The 14970-nt window shown below is 48.6% G+C and overlaps 1 protein-coding gene across 1 annotated transcript in view; it reads left to right on the top strand.

Annotated features, from left to right (window-relative positions):
* Positions 1–14970, top strand: part of DPP6 (dipeptidyl peptidase like 6) — a 442706-nt gene that overhangs the window by 332870 nt on the left and 94866 nt on the right. Inside the window, exon 8 of the mRNA XM_056856977.1 lies at positions 3738–3858. Coding sequence (XP_056712955.1) covers positions 3738–3858 — 121 coding nt within the window. The remainder of the gene's footprint in view (positions 1–3737; positions 3859–14970) is intronic.

The raw sequence follows: 14970 nt of genomic DNA, 5'->3' as shown, positions 1-14970 counted from the left end.
GTTTCCTCTGCCCTTTGTAAAGAAATGTAATATAGCACCATACAAGTGGAGAGTGTGCTGCATTTCCGGCTGAAAGGGTCAGCCTCAGCCTGTGGACTAAGGTTGCCAGCTCTGGATTGGGAAATACCTGGAGATTTGGGGTGGAGCCTGAGGAGGGTAGGGTTTGGAGACACATGAGTGGCAGATGCTAATTTGGTGAACTGGGCTGGTTTCCTCACTCCTCCACATGAAGCCTGCTGGGTGACCTTGGGCTAGTCACAGTTCTCTCTGAACTTTCTCAGCCCCACCTACCTCACAAGACGTCTGGTGTGGGGAGAGGAAGGAAAGGCGATTGTAAACCAGTTTGAGACTTTTCAAAGGTAGAGAAAATCAGGGTGTAAAAGCCAATTCTTATTCTTATTCTTAACTTATATAATATTTATTGATTGTCTTATTATGGTGTGAGCTGTCCTGAGCTCAGCCTTGCCGGGAAAGGGTGGGCTATAAATAAAATAAATAAATACCTCCAGAATAGAACTCACTGGACCTCTTCAATCACCTGATCTCAGAGGAGGCCATGGCTCAATGGCAGAGCCTTTGCTTGTCATGTAGAAGGTCCCAGGTTCAATCCCCAGCACCTCCAGTTAAAGGGACTAGGCAGGTAGGTGATGTGAAAGACCTCTGTCTAAGACCCTGGAGAGCCGCTGCCGGTCTGAGTAGACAATACTGACTTTGATGGACCAAGGGTCTGGTTCAGTATAAGGCAGCTTCATGTGTTCATGAGGCTGTCGTTGGCGGGGTGTTCTTCCTCTGCTGGCCATTTGGGGGACAGTGCTGTGGTTCAGAAGAGACCAAGCAGGCTGCTTGAATAGGTGCTGGCTCCAATGTCTGGGTCTGAACCTCCCCCCCCCACCCCCAAGCATCTGACAATCCCCAGTCCTCACCTCGACACCATTATGGAATGGACTGGATTTGCAAGGGGGTACTTTTCATGTTCGTTCAGTGAAGTCCCATTGGGGGAAAAATAGGACCCAAATGCTCAGTTATGCTTTTAGATTCCATAGACTCGGTGTAAAATAATTATGCCTCGCTTTCTCATAATTATACCATGGCATTCTAGTCTGGAAATCTGTTCAAGAAGGGAGCGTTCTGAATCACTCCTCGAACTGTCCCGCCCCTTCTGTAAAAGTTCCACATTTATTTCTAAAGGAGGAAGGACGTTATTTTTGCCTCTCTGCTCTTTCCGTTGAAATCAGTGAAGTAGTCCGTGTACACTAGAGTGCCCCGTGTGTAACTACAGCACATTCTGGGGTTCTGTCGTCTTAGACTACAGCATTCCCATTTAAAGTATCTGGAAATGTTTGATGGGTCAACCAGGATGACAGCCTAGCTTTGACTGAGAGTCCAGTAGCACCTTAAAGACTAACACAATTTCTGGCAGGGTGGGTATGAGTTGTGGCTCATGAAAGCTCGTCCCCTGCCAGAAATTTTGTTAGTCTTTAAGGTGCTACTGGACTCTTGCTCTTTTCTGCTGTTAAGTGACAGACTAACACGGCTACCCATCGTGATCTAGTTTTGACTGAGTATTTCATATTTCAGCAGTTTGCCCTCATCACGAATTCTGAGACCTAATTTTCTTGTCTACCACACATTCACTTTTTTTAAAAAAAAATCTCTGAACTCCCTGTGTTTCATCTAAAAATGTCAGGCTTTCAAAATATACATTTAAGGGATGGTCACAAGGGGGAACCAAGAAGGTAATGCCAGCGCTAACTAAGGAGGGGGATGTTGGCAGGAAGGGGAATGCTGGGAACGTTTTTGCCACCTGTATCATACCCTAGCCAACCTTTTGTTTTCCTTCCTGCTTGAAGGTATGAAAGCCCAGGCATGCCAGAGGCCTGAGACAAAGAAGCCCTGGCTGTTAGCCCACTGTTTGCAGTTTGTGGCCTTGATATGGTTGCCAACCTCCAGGTACTAGCTGGAGATCTGCAATTACAACTGATCTCCAGCCAATAGAGATCAGTTCACCTGGAGAAAATAGCCGATTTGGCCATTGGACTCTATGGCATTGAAGTTCCTCCCCTTCCCAAGCCCCGCCCTCTTCAGGCTCCACCCCAAAACCTCCTGCCAGTGGTGAAGAGGGACCTGTCAAGCCTAGGCCTTGAGGAAGCTGGCAAGGGGATCCAGGACTAACCTGGGATGTAGATTATTGTGTTCTGTTGTTCATTTAAATTATTCTCATTTTATTTTTGTAAGCCGCTTTGGGTCACCGCTGGAGAGAAAAGTGGGTAGAAAATCCATAAATAACCTAATTTTTTTTTAAAAAGCAACCTGATTAATATATTTGGGCTACTTCTGTAGCAGCTAGTTTTCTTTGGGTTGCCATCTCCAGTTTGGGAAACTCCTGGAGATTTGGGATTGGTCCAAACAAAAAGGGCTGAGCTGAACAACGCTAAAATAACAACAAATATATATGTTTTAATATGGTGCACAGTATAGTTAAAAACACAGGGCCTACAGTATAGGCTAAGTATTCCCAATAAATAATTACATATACAACATACACAGTTGATGTATAGCCATACAATGACCAAACTAGGACCAGACGCATTTTGGCCTCATATAGGCCTTCCTCAGTGGTCATACATAAAAATACAATATAGTACACATCCTAACATATTCAGTCTCATAATACAAAGGGGGAAAATATATAGAAGCCCTTTTGTTTTATGTGATAGACAGAATGTCTTTCACACTTGTTGATGTATACACAACCTTAGAAGCCTGATATTATATACAAGGTGTGAAATGTGAGCCATGTTCTAATATACATGCAATAAATATTTTTACAAGAAGCCACATAAAACAAAAGGGTTTTTATATATTTTTCTCCCTGTATTATCCAGCCAGTAGAGGTCAGTTCCCCTGGAGAAAAAGGCCACTTTGGCAATTGGACTCTATGGCATTGAATTCCCTCCCTTCTCCAAACACCGCCCTCCTCAGGCTCCGCCTCCAAAATATCCCAACCCGGAGCTTGCAACTCTACAGTTGACAGACTGAGATCTTTCCTGTTTGCACTCTGAGACTAGTGTCTCAAAGAGGCAGCCACTTCAATTAGCATCTGGGTGGATGCCCATTGATGGCTGAAATCAATGGGGAAAATTTACAGAACAAGACTCTTACTACTGGCAACTCCTACCTGGCAATTTCCAAGTTAGAAAATCCTCCCTGTGCATCAAGAGCAAGGCATTCAAATGTGTTGCATTATGCAAAGAATGCATGCCCACACACTGCAGTTCCCAAGCTCCCTCCTGGAAATATGTGAATGAAATTAAAAAATTATAACTTCCTTTTCCCCAAGTATTTTCCATTGATGGCTGTAATCGATGGTCCATTTCCAAATCGAGGTCAGAGGGAGGGTCACCCATTCCTAATCAGGAGCTTTGGCAACAGAAGATTAGTATGGTGACGGTGATTGCAAAGTTCTTTGTTGAAGAGCATTATCTGTAGGATTACCAGCTCCGGGTTGGGAAATAGCTGGAGATTTTGGGGGTGGATCCTGAGGAGGGTGGGGTTTGGAGGGGAGGGATTTCAATGCCATAGAGTCCAGTGGCCAAAGCGGCCATTTTCTCCAGAGGAACTGATCTCCATCGGCTGGAGATCAGTTGTAATAGCAGCCACCACCTGGAGGTTGGCAACCTTAATTATCTGTCAATAATAATAATGACAAAAGGATTATTTCTTCCATTTCTGTGTAGATATTTATCTTCGAGAACAACATCTACTACTGTGCCAAAGTGGGGAAACAAGCCATCCGCCTGGTCTCCACTGGGAAAGACAAAGTTATTTTCAATGGACTCAGCGACTGGCTATATGCAGGTAGGACAGGGTTAAAAAGCATTGTCACTATGGGGTGTTTCCAAGAGATGTGCCTGTTGACTATTCACACACATGTGCGCACCTGTTGTTAAGAGTAGAGAATATTTAAAATATTAATATTAAAAACTAAAGATGGGGTTTCATAAGAGTAAAAGTGACCTCTCAGGGCAGACAAGGGCCCTTTTCAGAGAACTTCTGCTTGTCTGCTGCAACCCCTCAGTGTAATTTCCAAAGGATTTTGTCCCTTTATTTGTGTTGATTACCATCAGTGGTTATTAATGGTATGAAGTTTGAACTATCAATTTTTACAAGAGTAATTGTGGATCACTTCTACGTGACTTTTAAATCAGTATGGGCTGACCTATCTTGCATGATCTCTTCTTCTTTTCGTATTTCGTGGTCTACTGAAGTGTTTTCATTATTAACAAAAGCAAGACTACACACTTGCCATCTCTTTATCAGTCCCTTCATAACTAACCAATGCTTAAGTGGTTCAGAAGTGGTATGTTTTCCTACTTAAGAATATAAGGTCCACCTATTTCAGCATGGTTGTCAAGAATCTTAGCGACTAGCAGGTCCACTAGAAATTGGCTAGTAGAATACAGCCTACATTATGGTCACCCACAGCTTAAAGGATGTCTTTCTTCCTTCTCTAGATTTCACAGCCTTTGGCTATTCATTTACCATTTCACACTTTTAAAAAAAGGGGGAAATGAAAATTAATTTCTTCTTGACACTATAAAGAGAAGAGATGCCCCATCTCTCACGCAATTCACTGATCTACTTGACAGCAGATAATGCAGTATCCGCTTCTCAGAAAGTGCCATTAGTTGTTTATATATTTATTTCGTGCGGTATTATTTTGTGAACATGGTAAAACAATGTGGGCTAGGGCATCTACTTGATCTGGACAAAATTGGCATTTGCGTTCTTCTGCAACGATTTTATTGTATCTCCCTTGCATTTCGGCTGAGTCTAAGGCATTACACCTTGCCAATAAGAAAACAGTCTGGCAAGGAAAAAGTTCTGTTAAAGGGTATCTGGAAGAAGAGAGGTGAACATTTACGATTTGCATTCTTAAACACTAAGGACTAATCCTCATTTAAGATCTTCTTTTGTAAAGCATGTTATGTTCACTAGCCAACTCTTTTCCCTTTTCCCTCAGCCCAGAACCACGAGGACAATAAGACCCAAGCTTAATAATATGTTTTGTGTTTTATCTCTGTTATACAAGCAGGGGTGAGAGAGGAATTAAAGGGGAAAGTTCACTACAAATGAATCAGTTACGCCATCCGGAGTTCTTTAGAGCACTGGTTCCCAACCAGGGGTCCGTGGACCCCCAGGGGTCCGCGAGAACTAAATTAAGGTCCGTGAAACAAAGTTATAAACCCATAATAAATTAATATTTTCAATTAAAAGTTCTCTATTATAAAAATATATATTCAAATATTATTATAAGCTTAATGTTTAACTAACAGTTATGATTAAAGTTTATTTTCAAATTCTCAGAATTTTTATTTTGAACCTTGGGGTCCCTGCACTGAACAAAAAAGTCCTAGTGGTCCCTGGTCAAAAAAAGGTTGGGAACCACTGCTTTAGAGGAACAGTGGAACTAAAAATTAGTTACAACCATAACCAAATTTAAAAACCCTTGGCTAGGATCATTTATTTTTCTTGCCATCTCAGTAGCATCAGGTAGGTTGACATTATCATTGTTTTCTGGAAGTGGGGGGGGGTTTGGCCATGGGGGGGGCAACTGTTATCAAGAGGCCTGCTGAAGTTTTCATCTTGTCCTCTAATGCGTAACTATCAATGGAAGAAAAGTTAGGCTGTGTGAATGGGTTCTTCATGGGTCTTTTGAATGCATCCTCTGGGCCGCACACTGTGTATAGGTGCCGGATGTAGTGGGCACACTTCCAGCCAACACTGAGCATTTTCATGCCCTCTTGATTTCATTGGCAGCGGTTGGAGCCCAAGCCATTGAAACAAGCTTCCCATGAGGGTTTCATGCGCATACTGATAAGTGACTCCGGGGGTAAACGGTATTTTTAGTACTTTAATTTTACGACTCCACAGTTCACTTCCCTCCTTCCAGACAGTTTCTTTTGTTGATGACAGAGTGTCTTGTTAGGCTCTCCCCTCGCCCGAGCAAACTGCTGACAGAAAGGAATTGTTGCCGCGGTGGTGAGCTTGGAGGGCGGAGAGGCTCAGAGGACAGTGTTGCTGACACCTGGTTTTATTCTGTCACTGCAACGTTCGAGGGGTGTTCTTTAAGTGCCTCTGACTTTCAAGCCAGCCCTTTATTAGAAATTGGCACCATGAGGCCGCGTTCGTTTTCTGAGGTAAGGGAATGGCGACGCAATCTGGCAGCTGTCCTAATTTGATGTAGGGCTGCCACTAAAAGCCAACCCATTTGTAATGCCGTTCACAGTAAAGTTGGGGGGAAAGTCCATTTCATTTCTCTAGGCGTGATCGGTGTTAATTGAAACATGACCTCATTCCCTCCCCCACACACACACACAATTTAAGCACGTGCTTAACTTTCCTGTTAAAATGACCTTCCCATAGGGTTTCCAGCTCCGGGTTGGGAAATACCTGGAGATTTTGGGGGTGGAGCCTGAGGAGGGCGGGAGGGGGGACTTCAATACCATAGAGTCCAATTGCCAAGCGGCCATTTCTCCAGGGGAACTGATCTCTGTCACCTGGACATCAGTTGTAATAGCAGGAGATCTCCAGCCACCACCTGGAGGTTGGCAACCCTACCTTCCCACAAGGTTTCATGCGCACACTTTTGGAGCATCAGTGATATTAAGGACACATTCAATGCATAATGGTATCAGCATCAACTAATGTCTTGAAATTTACAGATCCAGAGCTACAAAGTTATTCACATGTTCAGTTGCATCTTTCCCTTCTTTCCTTAGGTCAAATAACAAGGCCTATTGTGTTAGAGCAGAGTTGAAATGGGACCCTTTTCCTGCCAAACTGTCTTCCACTTGCAGAAAAAGAGGGGACTCTTTCATTGATCTTTCGGCAGGGCATGCAAATAATAAAAATGTTTGCCCGTTGTATGGGAATGGGAATAGAGAATGTTGTCAAGGCAAGTGGGGAAAGCACCTGCCTTCCCTCACTACTATGTGTGGGACCCCTCCGCATCACCTGTTCTTCAGGAAGTCACAAACCCATGCCCATGCACCGAAGGAATGTGTGGATATGGTTTCTCTATTAGCAGTAAAGTGCAGAAAGTATGGAAATGTGTCCCAGCTTTGCTTAGCCAACCAGACAATACTGAAATCTGCCCCAAAAACCAGTGGCGAAGAGGGACCTAGCAACCCTAGCAGTACTCCCTGTCTTCTTGTGCTGCAACATGGCTTCATCCCCACTGCAACACAAAGTGGGAGTACATGAAATGCCACTAGGTTGCCTTGGCTGACAACCGGTGTGAGGTTCAGCAGGGAAGATTCCTGGAGCCACCCACTGTCACTTCTGGGTTGTACCCGGAAGGGATGTAACAACACACAGGCCTGCATCATCTTTATTTTTCTCCTTCCACCTCTCTGAGCCATAGAGTTTCCTGTGGTTCCTAGAATTACCGTACATCACTTCTGGGTTTTCCCCAGAAGTGAGATAGTGGTGCACAGGATGCCACATTGTTTTTTTTCTCCCACCATAGCCGGAGGCCTTGCAGCCCTAATAGGAGAGGAACCATTAGTAAAACAAAATATCTTTTCCAAGGCATCTACAATGTCACTCACTTTAAGAAAAGGAAGGCCACCCACAGGAAGACTGGAAGATAGGGTTGCCAGGACCCTCTTCACTACTGGTGGGGTGTTTTGGGGGCAAAGCCTGAGTAAGGCAGGGTTTGGGGAGGGGAGGGACTTCAATGCCATAGAGTCCAATTGCCAAAGCAGCCATTTTCTCCAGGTGAACTGATCTCTATCGGCTGGAGATCAGTTGTAAGAGCAGAAGATTTCCAGCTAGTACCCTGAGGTTGGCAACCCTACTAGAAGAGCACACTAGGTGACAGGAACACAGAGCCTGAAGTCATTGAACTGGCCTGAGAAAGTTATTTACTATATTTACAGTATAGCAATTATTTTGAACTGTTGTCCTAGAAGAGATACTGAAAAGGTATGGCTGGAAGGAGGGCAGGTACTTTTTCTCACCATCTTTATCCTTTATGTTATCTTAACTATTTTTGTGAGATGAGGACCGTTCTCTAGCCCCTTCCTTATGCTTTCTCGTTTGATCTGGCACTCCGATAGAAGTTTCGCTCTTGAATTTTTTACAAGCCTTCAGGAGATGAGACAGGCACAGGTAGAAAGTTGCAAGTGAGGGGCTATACGGGTTTACAGAATATATTGACTCCAGGGCACTGGGGCACTGGGGTTCACACTTATTGTTATGGGAAGTTACAAGCTTGGCATAATACAAAACATCAGACGGATCCCAGGAAGTCTGGTGTGGCTATCACACTTCCAAGGCCGCACCGGCCTGAGGGAGTACTGGCAGGAAGAACAGCGGGGGGGAAGATACATGGGCCATCAGGCCTGGCGCCTGAGACCAGAAGGTGTGAACTGCTTTTACGAGTTCACTGATAACACCGCAGGTGATGGAAAGCAGAGACACAAAGACAGAGACCCTCACATTCTGCCCCCCTTAAGGCCCCCCTCCGAGAGGACGAGGCTTATCGGGATAAGCGAGGTGGAATTCTCGGACCAAGCGAGGAGCTGCCATGTGGGGTGCGGCCACCCATTCGTCATGAGCGGAGCCAAGGTTTTTCCAGCGAACAAAGTAAAACAGTTTCCCTTTCTTCCATTTGGAATCTAAAACCTTGGATATTTCCAAATGGGTATCCCCTCCTACTACGGTAGGAATCTCATGAGCGGGAGGGGGGTGGAACTGGGGAGCTGCTACATAAGGTTTGAGGAGGCTTATATGGAAGACTGGATGAACTCCCTTGAGAGTCTTAGGGAGACTCAGTTCCACGGTAACCTCGTTGATTACTCTGGTAATGGGGAAAGGTCCTACATAACGGTCGCTCAGTTTTTTGCAGGGGCGAAGAGAGCGGAGGTTTTTGGTGGACAGATAGACTTGCTCCCCCACCTTGAGTTCCCATCCCGGAGACCGGTGTTTGTCTGCTTGTTCCTTGTACTTGCTTTTTGCCCTTTCCAGATTTTTGAGCAACCATGGCCAGGTGGATTTAACCACCTGAATCCACTCCTGAAGATCAGGGGTAGACTGGAGCTCTGGCGAGACGGGGGCAGAACCGAAAGGGCCAAAATCCGTCCCGTATATAACTTGGAAGGGACTAAAGCCGGTAGAGGAATGAGGCGCATTGTTGTACGCATATTCGGCAAATGGCAGCAGGTCGACCCAGTCGTCCTGGTGGAAATTTACATAGCAACGCAAATAACATTCTACTACCGCATTTACTCGTTCCGTTTGACCATCCGTTTGGGGGTGATAGGCGGAAGAAAGGCCCTGTTCCTCCACTCCCATTAACTTTAGGAAAGCCCGCCAGAATTTGGCAACAAACTGGACCCCCCGGTCGGAGAGGACCTTCCTCGGGATCGAGTGTAGCCTGAGGACGTGCGTGATGAACAGTTTAGCTAAGCCCTGGGCTGAAGGAAGACCTGCACATGGAACGAAATGAACCTGTTTGGAAAAGAGGTCTGTGATAACCCAGAGAACCGTTTTCCCCCGACTTGGAGGTAGGTCGGTGATAAAATCCATGGCGATGACTTCCCAGGGACGGGAGGGGTTCTCAAGCGGTTTGAGAAGCCCCGGGGGTTTTCCCATCCGTTTCTTGGCTGTGGCGCAGGTGGGGCAGCTGCGCACATACAACTCTACATCAGATCTCATACCGGGCCACCAGAATTGCCTTCGAACTAGGTGAAGCGTTTTTATGAAACCAAAATGACCCGCTAGCCTGGCCCCATGTACAAGTCCCAATACTTCTTTGCGAAGGGAAGATGGGACATATAGTTTCCCCCCTTGCACCCACCAAGTGTTGGTTCGTTCCAAGCCAGTGGGGAGGAGATGGTGCTCCTCCTCCTGTAAGGAGGCGTCCCGGAGTCGCTGTTGGAATGCTTCCGGGATACCTTTGAGCGTAGGGGGGGTCTCCGGTTGGCGGGCTTGGGATCGGGTGGTGACGGCCAAGCCAGGGACTTCCCCTCGCTGTTCGGGAGTGAACAGGGAGTCGACGGGGCGATCGAAATCGTTGCGATACTGGGGAAGTCGTGACAAAGCATCAGCTAGGGCATTTTCTTTGCCAGGGACATGTTTGAGGGTGAACCGGAATTTTGCAAAAAATTGGGCCCACCGAATTTGTTTGGCATTGAGTTTTCTAGCTCCCTTGAGAGCCTCAAGATTCTTGTGATCTGTGCACACTTCGAACGGCAGCTCGGCCCCCTCTAAGAAGTGTCTCCATATGGTAAGGGCATGTTTGACCGCTGCTGCCTCCTTCTCCCAAATGGCCCAGTTGATTTCGGACTGGGAAAACTTCTTGGAGAAGTAGGCGCATGGCCTCAACCGTCCCCCCTCATCCCTCTGCAATAGGGCCCCGCCCATGGCTACATCCGAGGCATCCACCTGCACCACGAAGGGCTTGGTGCAATCCGGGTGAGCCAAAACGGGTTCGGATGAAAAAAGTAGCTTTAAACGTTCAAAAGCTTGCTGGCACTGGGGAGACCATTGCAGACGGGCTGAGGGGAGTGCGGCGCTAGCCCCCCTGTCCTTGGTACGCAAACAGGCAGTGAGGGGAAGCGCAACTTGGGCAAAGTTGGGAATGAAATTCCGGTAAAAGTTGGCAAACCCCAAAAACTGTTGAAGTTGGCGGCGGGTAGTGGGGGTTTCCCAGTCCCGCACCGCCTGGACCTTGGCGGGGTCCATTTCCAACCCTTGGTGGGAAATCACATACCCCAGAAATGTAATAGAAGGTTGGTGGAATTCACACTTGGACACCTTAGCATACAGTTTGTGCTCCCGCAGCCGCTGGAGCACTTCTCGCACTAGGCGCACATGTTCTTCCATGGTCTCAGAGTAAATAAGAATGTCATCGAGAAATACCACCACCCCCCGAAACAGTAAATCATGCAAAACTTCATTAATTAATTGCATAAAGACACTCGGAGCCCCCGAAAGTCCGAACGGCATGACCAGGTACTCAAACATCCCAAAACAACTGGAAAAGGCCGTTTTGGGTTCGTCTCCTTCTTTGATGCGAATGCGGTGGTAGGCTTCTACCAAGTCCAGTTTGGTGAAGATTCGGCCCTCCTTTAATTGTGCTAGAAGGTCAGGAATAAGAGGGAGGGGGTAAGCATTAGACTGGGTGACTGCGTTCAGTCTGCGAAAGTCAATACACAGTCTTAAATCTCCCGTCTTTTTCTTTACAAAGAAAGCTGGGGCTGAATAAGGAGCCTTGGAGGGGCGTATGAAACCCCTCGCCAGATTGACATCCAGATAGTCTCGCAATACAGTCTTTTCACTAGGGCTCATGGGGTAAACCTTTCCCTTAGACAGTTTGCCTTCCCCTACAATCTCGATGGCACAGTCCGTTTCTCTGTGGGGAGGCAGTTCGTCGCACTCTCTAACATCGAAAACATCAGTAAACTGCGAGTACTCAGAGGGTAATTGAGGAGAGACTGGGGCGGGGGACCCTACCAGTGCGGCGGCTGGAGTTCTGAGTACCCGTTCCTTGTCATGCAACCCACAGGGGTTTTCGGGGAAGGAAAGCACCCGTTTAACCCAATCAATGGAGGGATTGTGTCCCCTTAACCAGTTCATCCCTAACACCACAGGGGTTACAATAGGGGCGATGGTGAAATACAACCGTTCCCAATGTTCCCCCACGGACATAATCACGGCTGCAGTTCTGTGGGTCACAGGGCCCCGTTTAAAGTCACTCCCGTCCATTTGGGAAAAACGGAGGGGTCCCGGAAGCCGCTTGCGCCGGACACCCAACTTCTTGGCAGTTTCCTCATTTATCATGGTGCGGGCACACCCCGAGTCGACCAACGCGGGGACCTCTAACGGGGGACCCCCTTTGGGTAGGGACAGATGAACACGCACAAATACATTGTCCTCTTGGGCGCTTACCATCGGTGGAGCTCCTTGCACAACGATAGGGACGGTCTGCTGCGGAGCCCCCTCTACAGCAGACCGACGGCGTTTTTTGCCGGCTGTTCCCACTCTTCCTCCTCGCTGGAAGAGGGGGACGGGGTGGTGGCTTCCGGGGAGCCGTCCGAATCAAAGACGGTATTTGTAATCCGGGACCCCGATGGGACCGTAGAGTCGGATGCCCCATCCTGGGGGCGCGCGTGGAGAGCGGAGGGTGCGCCGGAGCGCCGGCTCAGTGGTCCACTTCTGCGGCGAGGCTGGCTGTCGGCGGCCGGTTTCGTCGGCTCGGCCTGGGTTTGGCGGGGGGGGGTCGGACGGCCTGAGCGAGAGGGGCATTGCGATGCAAAGTGACCCTTTCCCCCGCAGATCAGGCAGACGCCGGCCTCGAACCGCTTGCGGCGTTCCGCGGCCGAGAGACCCCCGCCACCCCCTTGCCGGAGTTCCCGGCCACGGTCACCTCGGGGCCTGGGGTCTCGCCCAAGCCGTTGCTTGGACAAGTTCAGGAGTTGTTTGCGATTCTCGATGTCAGCAGCATGGCGAACCCAACCTTCCACATCCGGGGGGTTCCCTTGCATGAAGGCCCAATGTTGGAGGTCTGGGTTGAGACCCTCCCTGAAACATTGTACCAAGGTAGCTTCACTCCAGTCCAGAATTCGGCTAGCCAGTGACTGGAACTCACTTGCATACTGCGCCACCGACTTAGTCCCTTGGCGCAGTTGCATCAGGGAGGCTTTAGCCCGCTCACCCAGAGTCGGGTCCTCAAAACGGTTTCGGAGTGCTACCATGAACTCGTCCAGGGTTCGCAGCACCGGCGAGCGGAGTTCATACTGCAACACCATCCAGGCAGCCGCCTCCCCTTGCAGTAAGGAAGCCACGTACTGCACCCGGGACTCCTCAGAAACGAAGGTTCGGCCTTGTTCCCGCATAAAAATGTCTACTTGGACCATAAAAAAGGTCAACTGGTCTCCCGACCCGTCATACGTGACTTTCAGGTCCCGACGGGCCGGGGGGGCAGGGGTTGCGGGCGGAACTACCGGCGCCCCGTCTGGGGGAGCACCGGCTGGAGGTTGCAACTTCAGCGCATCTAGGGTCGTGGCCATCTCACCCATTACGCGTTGCATGATCTCCATCTGCTCCTGCATAGCCCGGCGGTCTTCCTGCCACTGCTTTCGTTCTTCCTCCATGAGGGCCTCTTTGCGGGCCGGGTCCCCTTCGAGTCCCGTGCTGGGGAAGGCCAACCGGCGATCCTTCGCCGCAGTCCGCGAGAGCGACCAGCCCTTGGGAGAGTCCAGCCAATAAGTAAGCCCCCGGGGACGTCCGTCCCGATCTTGGTCGGGGGCGCGACCCTTCGGTTTCTTTGGCTTGGCTCCCTCCTCCTTCGGGTCCGGCTTCTCCGGCTCGTCCGGTTCCTTGGGGGCATCGGGGTTAGGGGTGGTGTCCTCGTCGGCTGACATTCTGTCCAAAGCGGTACAGCTGCAGTCCGAGAGGCAAGGACTTGCAACTTAATGTGAGAGATCCCCCTCTCTGAGTTTGCTTCTCCAAATCAGTTGCTCAGACGTTGATACAGAAACAATAGATTTATTGAAGCCTTCAGGAGATGAGACAGGCACAGGTAGAAAGTTGCAAGTGAGGGGCTATACGGGTTTACAGAATATATTGACTCCAGGGCACTGGGGCACTGGGGTTCACACTTATTGTTATGGGAAGTTACAAGCTTGGCATAATACAAAACATCAGACGGATCCCAGGAAGTCTGGTGTGGCTATCACACTTCCAAGGCCGCACCGGCCTGAGGGAGTACTGGCAGGAAGAACAGCGGGGGGGAAGATACATGGGCCATCAGGCCTGGCGCCTGAGACCAGAAGGTGTGAACTGCTTTTACGAGTTCACTGATAACACCGCAGGTGATGGAAAGCAGAGACACAAAGACAGAGACCCTCACATGAGGACCGTTCTCTAGCCCCTTCCTTATGCTTTCTCGTTTGATCTGGCACTCCGATAGAAGTTTCGCTCTTGAATTTTTTACTTCTTTGAGCTGCTGCAGCTTTAGCAAGCTGCCGTGGAGAGATGACTTGTGAGCATACGCTCAGTCCTCTCTCCATCTGTGCAAGTGTTAGAGACACCACATAATCAGAGAATACACCAAAGTACAGCATTCCAGGGGAGCAGCACAAGCAGAAGCGTCCTTTCTGCTGTTGGAGTAGTGTAGTGGTTGAGCCGTGGTGGTTTGGAGCAGTGTTTTGGAGCTGTGGACTCTGATCTGGAAAACCAGGTGTGACTCTCCACTCCTCCACATCAAGCCAGCTAGGTGACCTTGGGCTAGTCACAGTTCTCTTAGAGCTCTCTCAGCCCCACCTACCTCACAGTTCTCTTAGAGCTCTCTCTGCCCCACCTACCTCTGTTGTGGGGAGGGGAAGGGAAAGTGATTGTAAGCCAGTTTGATTCTTCCTTAAGTGGTAGGGAAGTCAGCATAGAAAAACCATCCCTTCTCCTCCTCCTCCTCTTCTGGGGTTTTGCAGTTTCTTCTGTCACCAGGCAAAGTACTTGCAACCAGCCCACTTGGTTGTTGCTGTGATTCATGACCTGACCTGTTTTGTGCCCCCTGCAAATGCAATACAAAAATTGCTTCTCACATTTTTCCTTTAGCTTTGAAGACAAGCTCCTTTTTTCAGAGGCAGGTGGCAAATATGTGCTAGAAAGATACCAGCTTCCCTTTCTGGGTGTTTTGGATGTGCATTGAAGACTTTGCAAATTACACTCTTAGCCTCAGCACCTTGGTAACATGGTGAGCCCCTTAAGGCAGATGGCTAGGGTTGCCAGGTCCCTCTTTGCAACCGGTGGGAGGTTTTTTGGGTGGAGACTGAGGGGGGTGGGGTTTAGGAAGGGGAGGGACTTCAATGCCATAGAGTCCAATTGCCAAACTGGCCATTTTCTCCAGGTGAACTGATCTCTATTGGCTGGAGATTTGTTGTAATAGCAGAAGATCTCCAG

This window comes from Euleptes europaea, chromosome 11 (genome assembly GCF_029931775.1).
Source record: "Euleptes europaea isolate rEulEur1 chromosome 11, rEulEur1.hap1, whole genome shotgun sequence".
Lineage (NCBI taxonomy): Eukaryota > Metazoa > Chordata > Lepidosauria > Squamata > Sphaerodactylidae > Euleptes > Euleptes europaea.
Note: the sequence above shows the minus strand (reverse complement) of the source record. Positions and strands in the feature narration are given on the sequence as shown.